Here is a 23,389-nt window from a genome sequence, read left to right on the forward strand (position 1 = left end):
ACCTGCAAAGTAGGGTGGGTGGGTGGGTGGGTGTGTGTGTGTGTGTGTGTGTCCGCGTGCATGCAGCATTGGCGATCTTGTTCCTGAGTACAGTTTTGTACACAATGTTCCATTCCATCTCCTTTGCATTCCATTTGCTGGAAGGGAGTAAGAACACAGAGGGTGGCAGCCCAACCAAAGCTAGTTACAGTAGTGGAAAGAGCAACTCCTTTGCCCAGCTGCATGAAGCAGCTAGCAAACTGGCAGCAGGTCAGCTCTGTGGGTTACTGACCCCTGCGGGCCTCCGCTGGCCACCAGACCAGGGTCCCAAAATGGGGAAGCTCATCAGGGCTAGAGTCAAAGCAGAACCTTAATCCAAATGTTTCCTGAAAGCAGCTGGGCTGCAAATCTAGGCTGGGGATGCCCTCTGCACAGGGACATCAACAGGGTGGTACCTATACATGGTGATGCTCACAGGTCCAGCACTGCTGGGAGGCATAGCTGGGAAGGCATTTCCCGTCTGGGGACTCCGCTAGGGAACAAAACAAGGCACCTACCTCCAAGGAGCTACTTGGGACCATGCATTAGGGTCAGCTGGATGTATCCGGTCTCAAAAACTGCCTGTGATGGCCCCAAGACTTCTTCCATCTTCCTCCATGCCACTCCCCCTGGGGCCCCACGCTCTGGGGTATCCAGCAGCATTTGGCTATTCAGGTGCTCTATGGCTGTCATGGGCCAAGTTCCTTCCTGGGGCAGCTCCTTCAGTTGGATGCACACAATCTACCCACTAATTAACTGCATCTCTCTACCCCTGCGTACACACAGCAGGGAGGGGCACAGACCCGCAGCAAACATTTTCTCTCTCTTACTTACTATACTACATTGTTTCTTTAAAATTTTAAATTTATACTTGTATTAATTTGCTTTTTAATTTTTTTTTAAATTGATACTGTATATGTATATGAAACCTTTTGTCTGGCAAAAAGATTGCCTTGGAATCTAACCTCCCCATTTACATTAATTCTTATGGGGAAAATGGATTTCTTTAAAATAGCTTCACTTAAAGTTGCATTTTTCAGAAATGCAGCTATCTATCATGTCTACCTATCTACTATGTGTATGGCCCAGCCAACTTCATGGTCTATTTTAGTCAATTTAATGGTAACAGGATTTTTAAAATGATCTTTCATGATCTCAACAATTTAAATCTGAAATTTCATGGAACTGTAGCTGTAGGGGTCTTGTTTAAAAATAAATTGGGTGGAGGGGGGTTGCAAACTTATTGTAGCGGGGGTTGCAGTACTACTGCCCCTTATTGCTATGCTGCTGCAAGCAACAACACTGCCTTCAGAGCTGGGCAGCTTAGAGAGTGGCAGCTGTTGGCCAGGAGCCCAGCTCTGAAGGCATAACTGCCTTTCTTCTGTGCTGCTGCTGATGGATGGCATGTTATGGCAGTGCACCCTTCTGTGCAGCTGCTCAGCCCTCAGTTATCAGCTGCCACTCACTCTCTGGCCATCCAACTCTTAAGGCTGTAGGGCAGAAGTAAAGAGGACATGGTATGGTATTGCCACCCTTACTTCTACGTTGCTGCCGCTGGGCACTGCCTTCCGAGCTAAGTGCCAGACCAACAGTTGCTGCTCTTTGGCTGCCTAGCTCTGAAGGCAGCGCAGAAGATACCTGACCCTTGCAACTCTCTTTTGGGTGAGGACCCCCAATTTGAGAAATACTGGTTTTCCTTGTAAAATCTGTATAAAGTAAAAGCACACAAGAGACCATATTTCATGGAAAGAGATGAAATTTCATGATCCGTAATGCATTTTTCATGGCCATTAATTTGGTAGGGCCCTAACTATGTCCTATTTATACTGACTTATGTTTGAAGACCCGCATCAAGCCTTTTACAGTTATTTAAATCTCACAATTTCTGTAAGGTAAAACAGGTAAACTAAGCACAGAAAAATAAAGGGAACTGCCTAGTGTCACACAATAAATGGCAGACACAGGAACAGAATCCAGGAGTAGACTCCTCCCACCATTCTAACTAGTAGATACTACCTTTATTATATTGACAAGCCTTCACAACACTGTGGAAGTAGTTCATATCTTTAAAGAATTGAGCCCTTATTATAAAAAGCAATACAATTATCTTTCAGCATGTTATGGAGAAGTCAGTTTGGATAAAAAGCATTATTACTAAAGGTGATTTCAACTGTGACATCTCCTATTATGCACAAAGAAGGTTAAGATGCAAGTAGGGGCTAAAAACATTGACAGGACTAAAACTGTACCTGTCTCTATGCCTGGTATACGACTAGTGTTGAACATACGTTCATACTGAGAAGAGCACATTGGGATGGTATTGTGAATCATAAGCTGAAAGGGAAAAAGGAAAGTCAAAAACCAAGTAAAAGGATTTCAAATGATTCCGAGATCTCACAGAGAACGTAGCTTTCATGGAGGTAAAAACGTAGATAAAAAACAAAAGGACCTGAAGGAACAGAATGGAGAAAAAGTAAATATGAAATAAAACAGGGCAGCAGTTTCCAAAGGCCAGCTTTTAGACAAAGGAAAGGAACAGCCAAAACCATTAATCTGTCAGAATACTACCGTATTAATTGAAGTCAGTCAAAAAAGAGAAATGTCTGAAACAAGGACACTAATTTGCAAATCGCTGAGAAATGGTCATGGCATACATCCACATTAATATCAGAGTGTCTTTCACTCCTTTTTCAGGTTTGTTCTTTGAAAGTAGAGGTCTAGTAGCTTTTGGATCTATGATGTAGACACCCTTCGGAAACATTCCACAGACTGTTTGGATTCCCTGACGTTCCTCGTCCTTGGATCTCCCCTCTTACCTGTTTCCTCTCCTGGGATACGGGAGGTATTAAACATTCGCTCCCACTGAGCTGAGCAGAGCGGAACAGTGGATCCCATCAGAAGAATCTATGCCGCAAACGTATGTTATAATTGCGTTTTTATACATACAATTAACAAATTGAGAGAACACACACACACATGCTGGTTAGAGAGAGACTGTAGGACAACATGAGGATTCACATCTGTTCTAAACTTTCTCCTTTTTTTCTAGTCACCCCCTGGACTACTCCATGTTAGGTTCCAGAGTGTTTCCACTAGTCATTTGTACACTGCCAAGCTGCCACAAGCTTCCCCTTCAGCAGCAGATGATCAAATGAAACTGTGGATTTAACAGATTCAAGGATCTCTCCGTTCCAATCATTGAGGCTGAGCTTCACATATCACTTGGGGGATGCTTCTTCACAGCCTCTGATTCCTCACAATTATATGGCATACCAGTGAACATATTTTGTGTGTGTATATATATATGCAAGAGAGCAGATTCTTATTAGGATTCAGTCTCTTAAAGCATCCGTGTAATCCTATGTCTCATGTAGAACTGATTTCCTCCGTTAGCACATTTATTCATTAAATGAAACTGGGCCACAAAATAGAGCAGAAACTAAATGCAATCTGAAGGCACAGTGGGAAGGAGAAGACCACTGAATGGATAACAGGAAAGCCACTAGCATGGCATTATCTGTGCATTACTCTATACAAAACAAATAAGTCAACCCCACAGACTCATTCAATGACTGTTTTTAAAACAAACTACGATCCCACTAAAATAGAGAAGGAAGGTACCGGTAACATTTCTAAGTATGAATTTCTTAAGATATCTAACACCATTTAATAGTGCTTATGAATTGTCTAAGCTTATTGTTTATTTTTACAGGAAGCAGTGAAATGGACTAACGTCACAAGGCCCATATCAGGATCTGAACTTCCCCAAAGTTTGGAACTATTTAGTTGCTGGGTTTTGGTTTGCATGTGCCTCTAATATGATTTTCCAGGCACATCCTGGAACTGCTCCAGTTGCAACATAACAGTAGAAATCACTTTGACATGCCTGCTTTATAAAAAAAAAAAGACTGGAAATCAATTTGTCCTGTAAGTTCCTACAGCCCTATGTCATGCATTACTGGTAAGCAGTATCCATTTCAAAGGCATGATACTTTTTGGTTTGAAAATGCCTTTAGCCTCCCAACTTATTTAGCACATAATGTCTGCTCCTCAAAGGGCTGTGAAATTATTTGACTTTACCCAGGAATTAAACCCCTGGTTTTCTAGTGCTTTCTATTATTCTCCTCAAAGTTGCACTTTTTGAAAAAGTTAAAGAATTTTTACATTTCGTTTTCAGGATTTAAAAGGGAAGTTTTTCAAATTTTAGCACAATGCTACTTATTTTAGAACTGAAGTACAGTGAGGATAGACTGCAAATGTAATTGGATGGATTTCTGCTCACTGAAATGTATGATATTATTGTCATATTTCACTTTCCATTTTGATATGCCCATTAAATAAGTACTTCCATTTTGCTAGGTTTATTTGCCTAAATGTAAGGACTCAAGGTTGGCTCTACTGCTCTTTTGTTCAAGTGTGCATGCACACATGCTACTCTCTGTATTCTAAATATGCAGAGTAAACACAGAATGAAAACTATTTCTACACAATATTTCTGCTGCTCCTGAAAGATGTCATTTTCACTATCATCTATCTTTTGTTCATTAAAATCCTACAGCACAACCCTTAAAACTTGCCTTCCCAAAACAGAATTGCATTCTCCTACATGGTAGTCCACATATTTGGGGCTTGAATATATTAGCATACTATTTAACATATATGTGTACTATTATTTTCTACTAAAATAGCCAAATGTAATGTGACTATTTTGTCCTGCAGTGGAGAGCAGTTCACAGCAAACTTAAAATTCAAACACTACTATAGCAAAAGGAAGTTTTCCTTTTGCTTCCATGGTAGAGGAAGGTCACACGAGTGGAGTTTGTTGATTTTTTATAAAGTAAATTTGAAAGTATTTAAGTGAATTTACATACTGGCTTGATTTCCTGTCTGTCCAATTTTTTCCTGTAGAGAAGGGTGGCATGGATAACATTACCAGCTCTAGCTGCTTGCAGGGAGGTGGGAATAACATGCAGAAAGTCCTGAAGACAGAAGAAAGGGAAGTTAATCTAGGTACTATAATTACCAATTACTATAATTACCATTAATCATGCATCAGTCAAAATACAATTTTCCCCATAATTTATTCCATTGTAATTACAGAAAAGGCTTTACGGGTAGGGAAACTTGCCAGATCACTAGCCATACTGTGCTCAACAAGTTCTTACTTTTAACAAGTTTAGTCACAAAATAATAGCAGTATTTGCTCCTCAAATAGCTTTAGACCAGTGGTTCCCAACACGGCGCCCACGGGGGCATTTGTGTACGCCCGCCAAGTGCTTGGGGCTGGCCTGGCCCTGGGCACGTGGTGCATGCATGGTGCCGGAGCCGGCCCCGGGTGCGTGGCGCTTGGAGGGGGCCCTGGGCACGCGGTACTTGGAGGGGGGGCGGGCGTCGCCCCCCCGGCGCACGGCGCTTGAGGTGGGGGGGGCGGGCGCCGCCCCCCTGGCGCGCAGCGCTTGAGGGGGGGGACGGGCGCCGCCACCCGGTGCGCGGCGCTTGAGGGGGACCCCCGCCCCAGGGCGTGCAAGTGTCCCTGCCCTCTGGTGCCCGGCGGACGAACGGCCACGCCCCCTGGCGCCCGGCAACCTCAAATGGTTGGGGACCACTGCTTTAGACTGAAGAATTGTTGACTGAAATCTAGTCCAAACAGTTTATTTAGGCTAGGTCTATAATACAAGCACTGCAGCGGCACAGCTCTCTCTCAGCACTGTAGCACAGGTACTTGCTACAGCAACAGAAGGGGTTTTTCCATTGCTGTAGTAAATACATCCCTTCTAGAGGCAGTAGCTAGGCTCATGGAAGAATTCTTTCAACAAATTAGCATTTGGACTTAGATCAATTTAACTGCATCTCTCAAGGGTGAATTTTTCACATCCCTGTGCAACATAGCTGGGCCAAACTACATTTTAGGTATATACCAGGCACCACACTTGCAAAGAAGAGCAATACAGGTTGAACCTCTCTAGTCTGGTACTCAGCAACATCGACAGTCCAGCAAGATTTTAGTTAGCCAGATGTCCACTTATCATGGGTGTGGCCAAGCTTCCTGTGGTCCCATAAAGTGTGTCTACAGCCACAAGTCCTGGCTCTCAGTGTTTTGTGCTGTTATTTAGCTCTAATTCAACCCTGAATGTCTTTTGAGAACCCAGTAAGCAGTGGAAGTGTTATTAATGCTGCCAAATAATACTGACCTTCCGTGGTCTGGTAAATTCTCTAGTTCAGCAGCAGTCAGGTGCCAAGGGTGCTTGACTAGAGAGGTTCAACCTATACTAAAACTTTAATTCAAATAAAATATCCGGGAGTCACTGAAACCTGGAGGTGACTAGTACTTGTTTTCTCATAACAGAAGTTCATATTTTTACTTCCAACATGTACATATTAAATAATTTAAAGCAGCATCTAGTATAACAATATGCTGAGCTGTGATGAACTGGGGCTACGTCTGCACAGCTTATGAATTCTAAAATCTCACACCACTAAGGAACATAGTTACGCTTCAGTGTAGATAGCACTAGGTCAATGGAAGTATTCTTCAGAGAACTTAGCTATTTCCTCTTGGAGAGGGGGATTTATTTCAGCGACAGAAGAACTACCTCCCCTCACTGTAATAAGTGTTGAAGCTTAACATACCCCATGGGATCCAAAACACAGAGACTTGGATTCCTCTCAGAAATCCTAGTGGGTGGTAAATCAGTCATTACCATTTATGAGCCTTGAGGCAATGTATGTCACAGTAAACATACATTCTAGTATTCTACTAGAAGTAATAATACTCTTTGAGCTCCTGAATCTGAAATAGAATCCTACCTAATTAAGCAGAGCTAAAGATGAAGGAACTGAGTTTATTACAATAATTTCCATATTAAAAGACATCAGTGCTTTTGTAGGACATTATGTGCAGATTATGGCCAGCAAGAAGAAAGCACAGATTATATCCCTTACTAGCAATAGAGTTCAGAGAGGAAGTACTAAACAAAAGGTAATAGGAATCCTAATAAGGAGTGTTCTATAAAAAGGTTTAGTAAATTTACTCACCATTGCATAGTAATTACTATTAACCATAATTGGCCCACGTCCTCTGAGGTAGATATATTCTTCCCACCAGTCGCTAACCTATAAAGGACAACAAAACTTAGCATGCGCTCATTAGCCTGTACCTTTGCTTTTCAATGGATTCCATCCTCAACTGTAGCAGTTCTACAACACACCATGCAGAAGGAAAGGCTTTTTTAAATAATTAATTCTGAATGCTGAAGTGTCATTGTTTGGGGAAAAAAAAAAATCACAAGAACACAGAAAGCTAAGGTCAGATATTCAGCTTTAACACTCAGGTAAGCAGCTTTTGAAGCAATCTTCCATCTTCTTTTCAGATGGTATTTTTAGTGTCCTTATACTGCACCTAATAAAGCTTTCATATGAAACATTATTCATAAGGGTAGGGTCACTCTAAGTTCATAAGCTTGCTCAAGCTATCATATATAGCTAAGATTTACGTTTCAGAGAGGTAGCCGTGTTAGCCTATTCCAGCAAAAACAAGGAAACATTCTCAAGCAAAAAAACCTTCAAAAACAGACTGCCCTATGAAACTGCTAAACTGGAATTCATATGCAAATTTGACAACATCAGAATGGATCTGAATAGGGACTAGGAATGGCTCTCTCATAACAATAAGTCATTTTCCACTTTACATATTCTCACCTTCTTATCCACATCACCCTGATTGAATTCGCTCTAAATGTATCACTCCAATCTCTGTATCCCTACTGTATGTTTGTCTTTCACTTCATGCATCTGATGAATTGAGTTGCTCCTCATGAAAGCTTATGCCATAATAAAATTGTTAGGCATTAAAGTGCCAATGGATGCCTTACTGTTTAAGGATTTATATAACGGGCCAACAACAGGCATGTGTCTCTCTCTTCCCCCACCCTCCCAATACACACACAAAAACCCTCACCCACCCATTCCAGTGGCTACAACTTTGTTTTCTTCTTTAATATGTATACATAATTGACCAGACTCACATCTGCATTAAGTTCATACTCAGTACAGGTAAGGAGGGCAGGAGAAATCACACTGCCTTTCTATTCCCTGCATCCTAGACCAGCTTGGTGAAGAAGTTACATGTTAACTTAATCTGCTATATATTTGAGTGAGTGAGTGAGTGAGTGAGTGAGTGAGTGAGTGAGTGAGTGAGTGAGTGTGTGTCCGTTCGTCCAAGTACTCCTCCTAAATGGTAAGAGCTAGGATCACCAAATTTGGTATACAGCTTCCTCTTTCATAACTTAAAGCAAGGTAATGGTTTGGTTATGCCAAGAAAATGGGATGTGTCTGGAATGGGATTGCTTTTCATAAAACTATACAAACAAAAGACCATAACCAGACAGGTGAAAGGGGCTGGCTGGAGGCATACTCCCACTGTGTCCAGGACTGTCCAGCCCCAATCCTCCCATCCCCCAGGCTCCCTTGGTGGGGGAAAGGGGCTGAAGCTCCCTTTTATCCCAATTCATATAGGAACATTTCTGGCTGTTCTCCTTCCTCAGGGAGCGAGGCTAAAGCATGCAGTTTGCTCTCTTGTGGGGAATGCAGGGGACAGATTAACCTGGACCTGCCCCAGCTTGGGGACAGGCACCACTCCTCTGGCTCTGCCTGCTGGAGCTGTAGTGGTAATGAAGAGATGCTTCTCACTTGGACCCAGGCTGCTGCAGTGAGAGAGGGCTGGGGTAACCTGCATACTGAACCCTTCATCCCCAGCTCCATCCCAGAGCAATGATTTAAATGAAACATGGACATTTTCTTTTTTTATTTTCCAAAACCACAAAAATTGAGTTAAGGACCTGAGCAACACGGGATAAATCTAGTAGATTTTGAGAAATGTTCAATGGTAGACAGGCAGCCTGGTCTATAGTAATAAGACACAAATTCTGAAGTTCTACTCATGGCTCTGCCACTTACTCATTGTGCCACACTGAGCAAATTATTGAGATAATGGTTACATTTATCCAGCTAGAAAACAGGAATATCAATACTTTGGAACCTCAGAGTTACAAACATCCTAGCAATGGAGATTGTTTGGCACTCTAAACAAAATGTTATGGCTGTTCTTTTGAGAATTTGTAACTGAACTTTAACTTAACTATGCAGAAGAAAAATGATTTTTTTTAATAGAATCACAGAATCATAGAACTGGAAGGGACCTTGAAAGGTCATGGAGTCCAGTCCCCTGCCCTCATAGCAGGAGTAGGCACTCTAGATCATCCCTGATAGATGTCTGTCCAATGTGCTCTTAAATATCACCAGTGATGGAGATCCCACAACCTCCCTAGGCAATTCATTCAGTGTATAACCACCCTGACAATTGGAAAGTTTTTCTTAATGTCCAAACTAAATCTCCCTTGCTGCAATTTAAGTCCCTTGCTTTTTGTCCTCTTATAAGAAGCCAAGATGACCAATTTTTCTGCCTCCTCCTTGTAACAGCCTTTTAGATACTTCAAAAACTGCTATCATGAAGTAGTTTACGTTTAACACGGTGCTGTACTATATTTCGGTTTTTGGGGTTTTTTTGGTCAATGCTGCTGCCCAATAGCCTACTTCCAGTTCCAAATGAGGTGTGTGGTTGATTGGTCAGTTTTTAACTCTGATGTTGGACTGTACAATACCTATTACACAGTGGTACTGTAACACTTAATGGGTATACAAGACATTAACAATCAAGATGCAAGGCATTTTTAGTAATTTTGGTTTGGGACTTCCTCAAATATTACAGAACATAGAAAATTTAAAAAGCATGCATTAAATTAGGAAAAAATGCAATGGGAGAGGTAAACAAACTATGTGCTTTCACAAGAGCACTTGGGTCATCTGCTTACATAGTTTGTGGCCCACCAGGATTTCAGTTTCAAATACCATTGCAGTTTTGGTCCAAGATTAACTGCAAAATCTTTGGCAAGGCCCTCCATTCTTTTGAACTGTTCATCATCCATAAGTGGTCGAACTGATTCCAGATACTAGAATAAACACAAAAAGGAATTACTGTTGGTGCCATAGCTTTCAACGCTCCTTGTCACTTATTCATAAAGACTACGTCTACACTGGCATGAATTTCTGAAAATGCTTTTAACGAAAAAGTTTTCCGTTAAAAGCATTTTCAGAAAAGCACGTCTAGATTGGCAGGATGCTTTTCCGCAAAAGCACTTTTTGTGGAAAAGTGTCCGTGGCCAATCTAGACACGGTTTTCCGCAAAAAAGCCCCGATCGCCTTTTTCGCGATCGGGGCTTTTTTGCGGAAAACAGTACTATGCTATCTACACTGGCCCTTTTGCACAAAAGTCTTTCGGAAAAAGCACTGATGATTTTACATGAGATCGTCAGTGCTTTTCCGGAAATTCAAGCGGCCAGTGTAGACAGCTGGCAAGTTTTTCCGCAAAAGCAGATGATTTTGTGGAAAAACTTGCCAGTCTAGTCACAGCCAAAGAGTTTAATAAACAAAGAGAAGTACTTAACCTCAGTTTACAGGGATTCAGCTGTAACAGATGTTAGTAAAAAATAATTGAGAACAAAAATCTTGAAAGTTACAAACTCATTTCCTATTATATAATTTTTCCCCTTCAAATTTGGTACTCTCACTTCCCATCTCTATCCCATCTACTCACTACTTGTTACCAAATCATAAATGAAAGCACATCTATTCACACAGAATTTTAGAATTTTTTGGGAAAGGGATTTTCCTTTTAATAGGTGAGACATTTTATATTATGAATTAAGTATTTCCTTAATTTTGAGTCCTTTTAGGGATTTTTTCAGTTACATGGGATTGAGTTAATTGCTATAACTATTTTTGTTGCATATTCATTTTTAGATATAGTTAGTTTGCCTAGGGCCAGCAGAGGTTCTTTACTTGCAAGAATTAAAAAAAACCCTATAAGAACCTTTTGTAGTTGGAATCTTGCCTTAAAGGAATTCCCAATACAAAGCCTATTATAACAGAAGCAGTATACTTAAGTTACATTAAGAGTACACAATACGGATAATCAAAGCAAGGGATATCAAAGTCTCTCTATCCCAGATAATCACACTCCATGTGCTGCTGTACCTGACAAGGCATGCAATATCATGAGAGCCTAGACCCAAAGATAAGATTAAAGGGAAAAGTGTCAGTTTAACTCAGAATTATTTTTGGTCTTTCATAGCTATTATTTTAATTGACATTTAACTATTTTAATCTGTTACTAAAATAGGAAGGATCTTATAGGAAGGAGATCTTAATACCATTAACCATTTAAGTACATTTATCATATGCAAGACAGTGAAAATCATACTATATTTGCAATCAAATTGTGAAAAAAAGAATTCAACTCTTCCAGCAACACACCCTGTTTACAGTGTCTTTAACAGCTGGGACCGGTAGTCGTGGCAGAGATGTCTGAAAGCTGTACAACATTGGTTTACAACCTGAGAAAAGCTTTACCAGTCTCTGAAATTAAAAAAAAAGAAACACTCTATTACATTCAAAATGACTGAAAAGTTGAGAGAGATGAAAATTAATACCTAGCTTTTCTTCAATAGATCTTAAGACTTTACAAAGAAGGTAAACATCATTATTGCCTTAGCACACTTTGGAACGCAGGAAACCTTGTTTCCCCAGCTCAGCCACTAGCCTGATGAATAAGCAAGTGAGTTTTCCAATCTAGAGCTTTATCTACTAAGACACAGTCTCTGTTATACGGTGAAAATCTGGTAAATGTCTCAGTTCACAACCTAAAGGCCTTTGAAAGGAAAATGTCTATGACACTGACCATAGAAGTTCTTTGTAAAGTGGGTTTTTTTTCTGAATATGTTTATATTTTTGAAAACTAGAGGATTGGAATGACTGAAAACTGAACTTGTATCTACAGGATCTCTCAAAACCTATTCCCATCACCAGGGCTCACCGAGCCGCAGCGAGTCTTGCTCGCCAGCCGTGCTGTCCGGCTTTCTGCGCATGCGCAGATCGCCCGAACCTGGCTCTTCCAGGATATAATCTACTCGCCCAGGGCGAGTAGATTACATAGATTGTCGAGCCCTGCCCATTACTGCTGGAATAGCTACAACCACATTTTAAAAAATTAAAATGTTTGAGAATCATTTTTCCTATATAGTTTTAGCCTGGTATCCAAATCTAACATGGACAGTGTGGGTTTCTACCAAAAGTTCACTCTTAACAGAAACCACTGTTCCAACAAGTCCATAGCACAGTTTCTAAGCACACAGTGAAAACAAATATGAAGGTGCCAGTGTTAAAAACCAAGATTTAGTGTATGTAGGGCCTTCAAGTGTCTTGAAAAAAAAATCACCTTCAGACTTCATGTGGAAAGAACCCCTTCTACCTATCGCCGGTAGCCCCCTCACACTTCCCACATCCTCCCGTGAGCTCTACCCCTTGACCTGACTCCTGTATCTCCACTCTCTGACCTCAGGCTCCCCACACCTTTCAGCTCCCAACTCCTGCACTCGCTACACCCACAGCCCCTGCCCTGAAGGACCAAGCAATACCAGGTAAATCTTCTAGTGCTACCATAAAACAAAGGGACAGATCATGACACACATGGAAGGGTTCCTCATAATGGATCACTCCACTTAAGTATGAAAAGAAGAATCAGTCTTCACTCAGTTCTCCCTGCACCCATACCCAAGAAACCAGTGGAGACTTCTCTGTGTAGTTCAGCATCCTCAATAGAAGAGGCAACTACTTGGTGGGCACAGGATGGCAATTCAATTCATTCCCCCTCTGCCCCTGCAGAACTTATACAGAAAAGTCAGTTTTTCTGTGATCAGATATACTACCTTTTCAGTTTCTCCCTGCCTTGACCCCTTCAGAGCTTCCAGTTATTCCCAGTAGCATGACTGCCAGAAAAGATCCAGGAGGCCACCTGGAGCACAGGATCTTCACATGGGTGGCCCTATCCTCCAAAGGAGCTATAAGATTGGTGGGCAAGCCTCACACTTTTCACGGGGGGAATGGGGATAATCATGGCCATTGAAATTTCCATCAGGAGGATGCTTTCTGCATCTTTTCATGTGGGGAGGGGACAATTTGGGTTCAGAATACTTGAACCATCTCAGGTGCAAATTCTCCCATGACAAGGCATATATTTGCTCACCTGATATCATAGCAATATTCACTTTTATGTAGCCTTTGTTTCCTATAGTAAGCTTGTTAACAGAAAATACAGTCTCGTACAATTTGGATACCTCTCAAATTATTTGTCAAAAAATAATTTAAGTAATTTATTCTCCAGTTAGCATCTCTTATTTCATATCCAGATACAATGATCTCACTCTAAGGGGTGTTGCCTTCACAGCACACAAACAAAATTTCTCCTTGCTCTCTACAGAATAAATCTGAAACTATAACAGGTTTTCTCCCTAATATTGGCAATGCTACAGGAATTTAAAATAATAAATTTCCTTTAAAAAAACAAAAAAACTGTAAGAATAGCATTACTAGTTTCCAATCACTTTCAAAGCTGTTTGGACTATGGGTGAACAGACAGACAGTCCAATTTTCCAATCACGAGACTTTATTTCTGAATGAAGATCAGTAAATTTGTGTTTACCACACCTCTGAATGCTCTTACTCAAGGGAACAGTGGAGAAATAAATGGGAAATAGTCCAAAAATAAATAATGGAATATCAAAGATGTAAAAAGCTATGAAGGTCAACCCTGTTTATGAAGGAAGTAAGTTTACACCATCACCACCATTATAAGTTAGTAAACCAGCTATGTTAGATAGCAGTAAAAATATGAGGCAGTATGTAGTTCCAAAGTATAATAACTAGTTCTGAGTTGTTCCAGTGTTGCCTCTCAAGACTGACACTTCTTCATAATGGAAGACACACTTACAACCATGAAGAGAAACAGCTTCCTAACAGTACCCAGAAATAGAATGTAGGCATCCAGACATAATTAGCATTACAGTTCACACTGCACAAGCTTAGCATTATAAGGGAGGATTAACCATTTAAAATATCCATTTAGTAGGACATGCTGAAAACTGCCAGTGAGAATGCCAAGCAATTTTGACAGAGTGCACTGTGGCTTACCATTCAGCACCTGTACTGTACAAATTCATATCAGGAGGCTCTCATTACTGTATCTGAGGGAACTATCAAAAATTTCATTACATACATATTCACTTTAGGAAAATTTTAGTTTATCATTCTACATGCCCACACTGAACATTCTCCATAATATAGTCACTACATGTTATCCACAAATTGAAGTAAACTTGGAGGATGTGATGGATAAAGTGTATCATGTTTATCTTAATAGGGTTTTTACATAATTTTTAATTCAACCAAGGCAAGACAAGATGTAAGTATTTAGCGCAGACAATTGAATTTGATTAATAGAAAATTCCCTCCCACAAAAGCATTCACTCACATGCAAACATAGACCTCTCTAAACATATCATTTGAGGTATATGACAGCTTTTTACATAGATTCTTCTCCAGAGAATCATGACCAGCAATAGGAGCAAGAACTCTTAGCTCACAACAAATATATACTTTCTGTGGACCAAAATAGCTATAGAAAACTGTAAAGTAGCCAAACTTCCTTATTTTCAACTATATGGAAATTAATTTGAATGAAAAGATTTCAAGTAAATGAAATTAAACTAAACAACAAATGAGAAGGTGGATCATAGGGGAGCAGTAAAAGGAGCTTTACTATTTTAGACTCCCTAGAAGATTTATCTTTTGTGTTGCTCTTCCTTTGCAATTCTCTCTCAGTTCATCAGGCACAATCATGGTACACTGCTGATCTTGTTCCAGTTATTTTGGGTCAAGAGTATCTAAACTCTACCCAATTGAAAACCATGTGGCCAAGAAGCAGAGGGCTGCAACTATTTGACTTTAAATTTAGTAGATTACAGCATTTCTCTACTATGAAAGAGAGATCACATTTGCTCCCCTATGGCTGAGCTCTAAGGGGTGAGAGTGGGTCTCTGAACCTCCAGCTGGGATTGGGGAGGGGAGAGTGGCAGAGAAGCAAGAACTGGGTTGAGAGAGGTTACTTTAACTCTACTCCTGGGGGCATTTTTTGTAGATCTGTATTGGGGGAGGGTGGTTGTATTTCTATATGCTTGCTGACATGTATTTTGAAATAAATCTCCAAAGTAACTGAAACTGTCATGATTATATTTGTCAAAATAAAACTACATAATTTGCAGAATTTCAAAATGTTGTTTGCAGAATTTTTACTTTTTTGGAGCAGAATTCCTACAGGAGTATACACTGACCAAAATTCATTGTTCCAGCCTCCTCTAAGCAGTTAGATCAGCTTATTGTCTAGAAGATGCAGCATTGTATACTGGGACTTATCTCTTAATTGTACTTCCATACTAAAGAAAGGTAGCTGTAAGCCATATATTTGATCCCCTGCTTTGGGTGGATTAGCAAATTACACAACTATCAGAACTATTTCACCAGCAACTCAGGTGGCAAATGGATGACAGCAACCAAAGATGTTGGGAGAATAAACAGCATTGTACAAAGTCATTCCAATGTATAGCAACATTAAGGATGAATGGAACAAAGGAAAACTGAAAAATAACTGAAGAGTTGGCTCCTAAGAGCTTATTGATACAAAAAGAGATCAAATGGTATTTAAGAAATCTTATCAGTGCTACAATTAAAATAAACACAGACAAAATTTCCTTACCATCCAAATCTGGGTTCCCTGGGAAAGTTTGCCATGTTCAGCAAACATCCATCCATGATAGGAAAGCAGCATCTTCAGTGAGTATCGCATTGTCATAATAAGGGCTACCCATAGCCCTGTTCCAAAAAGCATCCCACTCACAATGTTCTGTGTTTGGTTGGACATATAACCACTATTTAAAATAAATAGTCAGAATATAACAATTAATGTCAGAAGAGGTAAAACAACGTATAAGAACTACAAAAGTGTTCCTAGAGACTACTCCATATTAAGCTCCATATCAGGGGATGGCAATAATTTTTGATGGCGGGGCCACTCAAAGAATTTGGTTAAGTGGTCAAGGGCCACACTCTTCCATTACATTAATGAAGGAGAAGTGAGGTCTGGGATGGAGGTTGGGTGCAGATGAGAGCTTGGGATAAGGGACTGAAGTGCAGGAGGGGGTGTGGCATCTGGGAGGGAATTTGGATAAAGGACACGGACGTGATGTGGAGCAAGATACTGGGGTGCAAGAGGAGGTGCAGGGTCCAGGAGGAGGCATGGGTGCAGGAGAGAATTCTGACCTGAAGGAGCAGCATAGGAGAGGATGAAGGGTCTGGGAGGGAGTTATGACCTGGAGGAGTGTAAAAGGGGATGCAGGGTCAGGGGGAGGGAGGGAGTATGGGTGCAGAGGGTTTCGGTTACATGGGCTAGAGGTATAGGTGAGGCAGCAGAGTGTTGAGGGAAGGAAGGGCTGAGGTGACAAAGGCAGGCTATGGTCCAGGAGCGCTTACCTGGGTGGCTTCCAGCCTGCAGCCCTACCCAGCAGGTTCCTCAGCCAGGTGGGGGGAGAGAGAGGAGCCATGCGTGCTGCTTTTAATGCTGTGAGCCCAGGGGGAGAAGTACTCTGCATGCTGCCTATCCTGCAAATACGCGGCTCCCATTGGCCTGAAGTCAACCAACAGGAGCTGCAAGATTGCACAGGGAGCAGGGGCAATATGCAAAACCTCTCACCCTCCCCCCAGGCTCACAGCATTCAGAAAGCTGCTCTGAGTATCGTGGGTAGATGTGGCAGGCAGGGAGATGTGCTGATGCTCCCGCTGTGTCTGTGGATCGGATCCAGCAGCTTGGCAGGCTGGATCTGGCCCAGAGGCTATATTTTGCCCACCCCAGCTCTATATAAAAGTCCAAGAGCTAACCTTTCACTAAGAAATCATTGTGTGGTTTGAAGTCCTCCAGCACAGAGAAACTATATTGGCAGTGTACTTCTGCCACTTTCTTTGCCAACACCCCACATAAGAGCAGTTGTGTGCACACATGTAAGGGGTATTCCAGAGACAGGGGATTATTAGAATGCGGAGAAAATAAGGAATGTATGCAGAAACACCAATATGCCTAATTCCTCACTGGTGTAATTCCCTAGGCTTCCCCACAGGGTTGACCTTGAGCAACAGAAATTAAGGTAAAAGACGTTAACTTGCATTTATACAAAGGAAACTACTCTGGTTAAATCTTTTTCTTATCTAGGCAAACTCAAAGAGGAGAAAGAAGCAAATCTTTCTTTGTCATTCAGCTCACTCCCTAGAGATTATCTATCCTGCTCAGGAAGGAGAACACACTGAAAGGTGCTGTGATACAGCTTGTACTTCAGCTGTCAATGCAGTACCTAGGTTGTGGATAAACAGTCTTCACCTTTTGAGGCCATTGCCAGGCTAGTTTTTTTCTTCAGGCTAAGTCCAGTTTTTTCAATTGAGAGTAGGCCTATCAATTAATCACATTTAACTCACACAATTAAACTAAAAAAAACTGTGATTAAAAATTAATTATGATTAATCACAGTTTTAATCACACAGTTAGACAATACCACTTGAAATGTGTTAAATATTTTTGCATTTTTTTCAGACATAGAGATAGGGTCCTGATATATACAGGTCAGTCTCCAGATGAAACATCCCATTGAGGGAGATATATAAATATATCTCATATTTTATTTATATATCATATTAGACAGACAGATGAGGGTTGGTGAGCGTAGTGAGCACAAAGCACCGCCCGCTAATATTTTCTTAAAATTGTGAATGAATTTAGCACTCACAGATAACTAACAGCACAAGCCTAAGCCAGGCACATTGTAGAGCAGGGTTATAGAAGATTCCTCTTTACATGATCTGTTAATGTACTTCAGTCCCTGTGCACATCACCTGTGCTGTCTGTTCTTGTTAAATGAAAAGCTGACAGTTGTACTCCTCAGATACTATCCATGCCAATAAAATGAGGTGGTAATACCAACATGGTGACTTACATATTACATATTGTACTATGATTTAGCTCTTTAACTTAAAACTTGGCATGTGGAAGTCTATTAGATTATAGGTCTGTTTTACACGAGAAATGCTTGTCTGCATTAAAAAAAAACCTGACTAGTTCAGAGGAAACAGCAATAGGTGCCAGTCTACTTACGTTGTATCAAGGGTTTGGTTGATTTTAGCTATTATTCCTAAAGAAGGATCAATTTTAGCATACATAGTTGACATCACCCCCACCACAACAATAAGCCAACTCGATGGGCTAGCAGGATACACGCCTGTGATAATTCCATTCTGGAAAACAGAATACCTTACTTAGCTTTACCATGCCAAAATAACAATACAATAAAGTACAAAACAAATTCCAATATTTTTCAATCTAACTCAGAACAAGGAAAAGGACACAGATGAGCTGACTAGATTGGAGGAAGAAATAACTGAGATTCAGAAGCCATTCTATCAAAATGATGGATGAATTGAGCTTAGAGATTATATATTACTGTTCACGATGGTTCCAGAATCAGGAGGGGCCAGGGACAATGCCTCCTCCCACACTTAAACATGGGCATAACTTGGGGGAAGACAAGGAACTGCAAGCCTCGTGCAGGCGTGAAGCGGCACCAGCAAAGGCTCGGCTCTGAGATGGGGAAGACTGCTAAAGAGAGGCTGGAATGAATGAACCTCTTTAACACAAGTAACTATTTAATGGACCATCCACTTCAGCTGAAACTGGCCTTTCAAAATCAGATGCTCAGTGTGGTAGCAAGATTTTACCAATTTGGATTCTAAAAGCACAGGTAAGATTTGTATATAATTAAACAGTTATCTAGATGCTGTTGTAGAAGAATCTCAAATGTGTGTGTGTATTTATAGTAAAGCTATTTTAAATATTTCAGCATTTCACAGTTCAGACAAGTCTGTCTACACTCACAGTAATTGTGCATAAATATGCATAATGTAAAAACAGATACTCCCCCGCAAAAAGCCCAGTGAATTCACAAAAATCTAGACCTCAATACTTAGAATTTAATGTAAAACCCAGATTTGATTTTGTAAGCATTCTATACATTAGAGGACCATTATCTAATGTTAACTTACTAAAAGACACTTATATAACATCAGAATCTTCAAAAAGTCACCATGTTTTCATCAATATTTGTTTTTATTTTTTGGAAACTTAATTCTGATAGAAAGTATGCACAACCAGGGCTTTAATTCTTATGTATGTGAATAACTTTAAACATGGGAATAACTCTGAGATTTCTCTAAGTAATGAGACGTGTACATGTTTGCAATACTGGGGCCTAGAGAAGCCAAAATTTTGTTTAACCAAGAGTGACAATCTTTTCTCAATCTATTCTTTATTTTAATTTTAACTATGTTAGTTCTCTCTTGGTCTTATTAACAATGTGACCACTTAACGTGATAACCTATGCTATGCTTCTTCTGGGGATTTGAAGATCTGAACTATTGTTAACTGAAGAGCACAAGGAGAACACCAACAGCAGTGTTATTTAAATTTTACTCCTGGGGAAATTCTGTGCCACCATGCAATGCAGAATTTATGCAAAATTAATGTGCTGCGAGGAATTTCATTTTTTCCTGCAGAATTAGTGCCGCAGAGCTGCTGGCCAGCACTAGAGGCTGCTAGACTCAGCAGAGCACAGCTCCCTAGTAGGGATGTTAAATGGTTAAACAGTAAACACAATGGTAGGCACGAGGCTCACTGCTATGCTTACTGGTTAACTCCAGTGGAAGCCAGCTAAAGCCTCAACAGCACCTCATAGCCATAACAGGGGTCTGGCAGCAGAGTTAAAATGGTTAACCATTTTAACTTCCCTACTCTCTAGCTTATATATACAGGACACTATCAAGGGGAAGGGAATGGGGGAGTTGGAGGGTTCCTGGTAGCTGCAGCTCCCAGCCCATCCTGAAGCAAGGAGGCAACATGCAGGAAACTCTGTATGAGCCCAGGACCCAGTATCAGGCTGTTTCTCTCTCTGGATCCCTGGACTCTGGTGAGTAAGGGACTCTGGGCTGAGTGAGCATCATTCAGCTAGGCTCTGGAGAGAAGTGTCTGGGCTGGAGGGCAGGGCAGGAAAGAGGTGCAGGTGCCTGGACTGCAATTTGGCTCTGAGAGGTAGAGGGTGCAGGTGTCAAACCGGAGGGGCAAAGTTTACTCCTCAAGATGTCCAGCTGGCACATGTGACACACCAGACTGAGATGCCCAACAGAAGCATAACAGAGAAACCAGAACTGAGTTGTTGTAGGGGGGTCTCTAACTTTCTGATCCTGGGGAAATCAGAGTCTATACTGCTGCAGACATACTTGCTGGCCGTTATTTTGAAATAATTTACCAAAAATCCCTGAAACTAGGGATCTCGGAAATCATTTATTTTAACAATTGTGTAAAATTGTAACAATTCTTAGCAGTTACATAGTTATTTAATGTTTCCCCGGGAGAGGGCAGGGCAACCAGGGCACTCCTGGCTCCTAGCCCCACTCCTGCGGAGTCCCCTGCCACGCCATGCTGCTGCTTCTGATACAGAGGCAGCAGCGCAGGAGAGCAGCAGCCCTATCCTGAGCTCCCTGCAGACAGAGGCTGCTCTGGCATCTCATGGGCAGCAGGTAGCTCCCCTGCATACTCTTCATTTAAAACTCAGACTGGCAGGCTGGGACTAAGCCAGCCTGAGTTTTAAATGACATGCAAGGAAAACGGGGGTTGTTGCAGTTAACCAGGATCATTAACCGATAAAATTTAAGTTTTTGGCACAGAATTCCTCCAGGAATAAAATTTAGAATAGCACCTTGGTGTCATATATAAAAGGCAAATAAAAATGCCTCATTATTAGCCTTCACATAAATATTTTGCTATTTCCTCACAATATCACTTCGTGCTAAATTCTTCAGCATAACTCAATGTTTGCACTTAACTGAGAACAATATTGGCCTATTAAAATAAAAAGATTTGATTAAATCAGGATTAATAGAATTTCCTATAGTTACATCAATTATTTAGTTCTACTCATGCAAAATCCAAGCAAATTTTCAAAATATCAAATACATCTGGATTATGCATTCAAATCAACGGAAACTCAATACCTTGAATCTGATGAACTTCTTTTTCCAGGAATGGAGACCAGAGAGATAGATCTGTCTGAGAGCCTCATGGCTCATTCGCAGGTCAATCCCATCTGGAGTTACTGTAAATTGAAATGCTACGGCTTGATGAGCTTCTGCCATTTTCAGAAAGTATTCTGCCAAAAGAAAAAGGGTTAAAATTATATAAATCTGATTTTATTATCCCATAGAAACAACTGGTCCAAAAGCTACTTCATTTTGAGTGAAACATCCCTGGCTTTCTCAATTTCCCAACATTTTTGGAAGACATCACAAAGCAGGCTGTAATTATGTCCAGCACTACCCAATTTTATATGGCCTATTTCAGATCTATGGTCTGTGCAACTGGAAGAAATCTCAGTAGATGATCTAATGATCTCCTTCTGGGATTAATTTGTGAGTCTATAAATAGTCTGATCTCCCACTTATATACACATAGGGTGTATCTATACAGCAATTAAAAACCCGTGGCCGGCCCATGTCAGCTGACTCAGGGTCACAGACTGTTTAATTACGGTGTAGATGTTTAGTCTCAGGTGTTAGAACCTTGAGATGTGGGAGGGTCCCAGAGGTTGGGCTACAGTTAGGCTTGAACAGCTACACTGCAATTAAACAGCCCACTAGCCCATTGGCCCAAGCCCCGCAAGCCCCACGCAGCTGACATGAGCCAGCAGCAGGTGTCTAACTGCAGTGTATACAAACCCTGAGAGTACAGTTGGAACAGTCCGATGGCTTTACATTCAGAAAACAGTACAGAGCAAGTAGTAAATAAACTTCTCCATTTAGCTATATACAGAGATATAGCATTAGCTTTTACACCTACAGTATTTAGAACAAAAGGTACTTGAATAGTCCCCTCAATGAGCAGAACCCTCCACACTGGCCTGATTTGAGTCTATGATTTGGCTGCAAATCTATTTTCTCCATAAAGATCCTTTCCTCCCCACTTTTTCTATATCCTACTAAACTCATTACTGAGGACTTCAGAAAATAGAATATTTTAATATTCAGGGTCATATTTTCAGCAGGTGTTAGCCATATGAATTAATCAGCAGATTAATGGGAGCAATGAAGTTAAACCCAATTTATTTCTTATTCTAAAGGAGTCTTCTTAAGCATTACAGGATAGAAATTAAAAACTGGCTGAAATGAAGGGAAAGAATGGTTGAAAAGGTTAAGTACTACTTGGCTAGTGCATGAGAACCTCAACGTGAAATCGACTATGCTCTTTCCATTATCTAAAGACAGACAACTGCAACTAGTAAATCAAACAGCATCACCATCAAAACGTATTAGTTTTAGCAAAGGGGTTAGGTAATAAGTATTTTAAAAATATTTTAGACATATTAGCTCCCATGGAAAAATAAACCTTTACTTTTGGGGTGGCAAGGTTAAGAAAAAAGCAATGCAACGAGAACCACCTTAGTATAAGCCCTGAAAAGAAAGACTGTCTGTTGCTTAGATTATTACCCTCCAAAAGGAATGGAAAATGTCATGGCAATAGTTTTCTTTCAGCAGCAGCCTTTTCCTCAGCAACTGAAATCGGGGGCGGTGTTCAAATATACAGGAGGTTGACAGTGGACAACGGAGAGACCATGAGGGCAAAGGTGGGCTATATGGAATAATGATAACTAAAACTGTTTCACAACCATTTTATTAGATTTATTGATAATTGATGTAACAAGCCCAGAGGTCCTGGGACTATGAAATACTAATCTTAGATGTGCTGAGGCCCGGATTTAGCAAAAATTAACCACTGAGGGTGACCCCTTAAGCCAGGATAAGCTAAATACAGTTCTACTGCCCTTTAGTCAAAAAGATTAACATTTCATTACCTCTCTATTCAATATTAAAGTGATTTGTAACCCAATATGACCCATAAATGAGCACTTCAGAAACTCAGCTGTGTTTGAGGGATACCAAGGCAGAATAGGCGTGTTCATGTCTGGTCCTGAAATCTTTTCCCTCCATTCCCCAGTTAGCTGTCTGAATGAGCTTTCCTTGACCTTATTTACAATCATAATTTGAAATTGTTAGGTTGGCCAACATCGCCAAAACAAAAATACCAACATTTCCAGAAAAAAACCCAGCTGTGAGAGTCTTTGTTCATATTTTTGTACCTTAAAAAGCATAATAGATTAAAAAGCATAATAGATGTAAGTATTTTATCATATACTGTATGCATATGCTTTTCAAATGTATATTAACGATTCAATTTCCATTCATATTTCCAGTCAATGACTAAATTGGCAACACTGCATAT

General features: G+C 40.7%; 1 protein-coding gene across 2 annotated transcripts in view; it reads right to left on the reverse strand.

Moving 5' to 3' along the window:
- The window catches only part of CPT1A (carnitine palmitoyltransferase 1A), a 78,763-nt gene that overhangs the window by 35,411 nt on the left and 19,963 nt on the right, over positions 1 to 23,389 (reverse strand). The window contains exons 2-9 of one of the 2 annotated variants that reach the window (XM_075928332.1): positions 21,109 to 21,263; positions 18,161 to 18,300; positions 15,722 to 15,893; positions 11,389 to 11,490; positions 9,888 to 10,025; positions 7,054 to 7,131; positions 4,890 to 4,997; positions 2,835 to 2,922 (exon numbers count right to left, since the gene is read on the reverse strand). In XM_075928332.1, the coding sequence (XP_075784447.1) occupies positions 2,835 to 2,922; positions 4,890 to 4,997; positions 7,054 to 7,131; positions 9,888 to 10,025; positions 11,389 to 11,490; positions 15,722 to 15,893; positions 18,161 to 18,300; positions 21,109 to 21,249 (967 nt within the window). In that variant the 5' untranslated portion in view covers positions 21,250 to 21,263. Of the gene's footprint in view, positions 1 to 2,267; positions 2,353 to 2,834; positions 2,923 to 4,889; positions 4,998 to 7,053; positions 7,132 to 9,887; positions 10,026 to 11,388; positions 11,491 to 15,721; positions 15,894 to 18,160; positions 18,301 to 21,108; positions 21,264 to 23,389 lie in introns of those variants that run through there. The other variant, XM_006131643.2, reaches the window with a different exon arrangement.

Source organism: Pelodiscus sinensis, chromosome 4 (assembly GCF_049634645.1).
Source record: "Pelodiscus sinensis isolate JC-2024 chromosome 4, ASM4963464v1, whole genome shotgun sequence".
Lineage (NCBI taxonomy): Eukaryota > Metazoa > Chordata > Testudines > Trionychidae > Pelodiscus > Pelodiscus sinensis.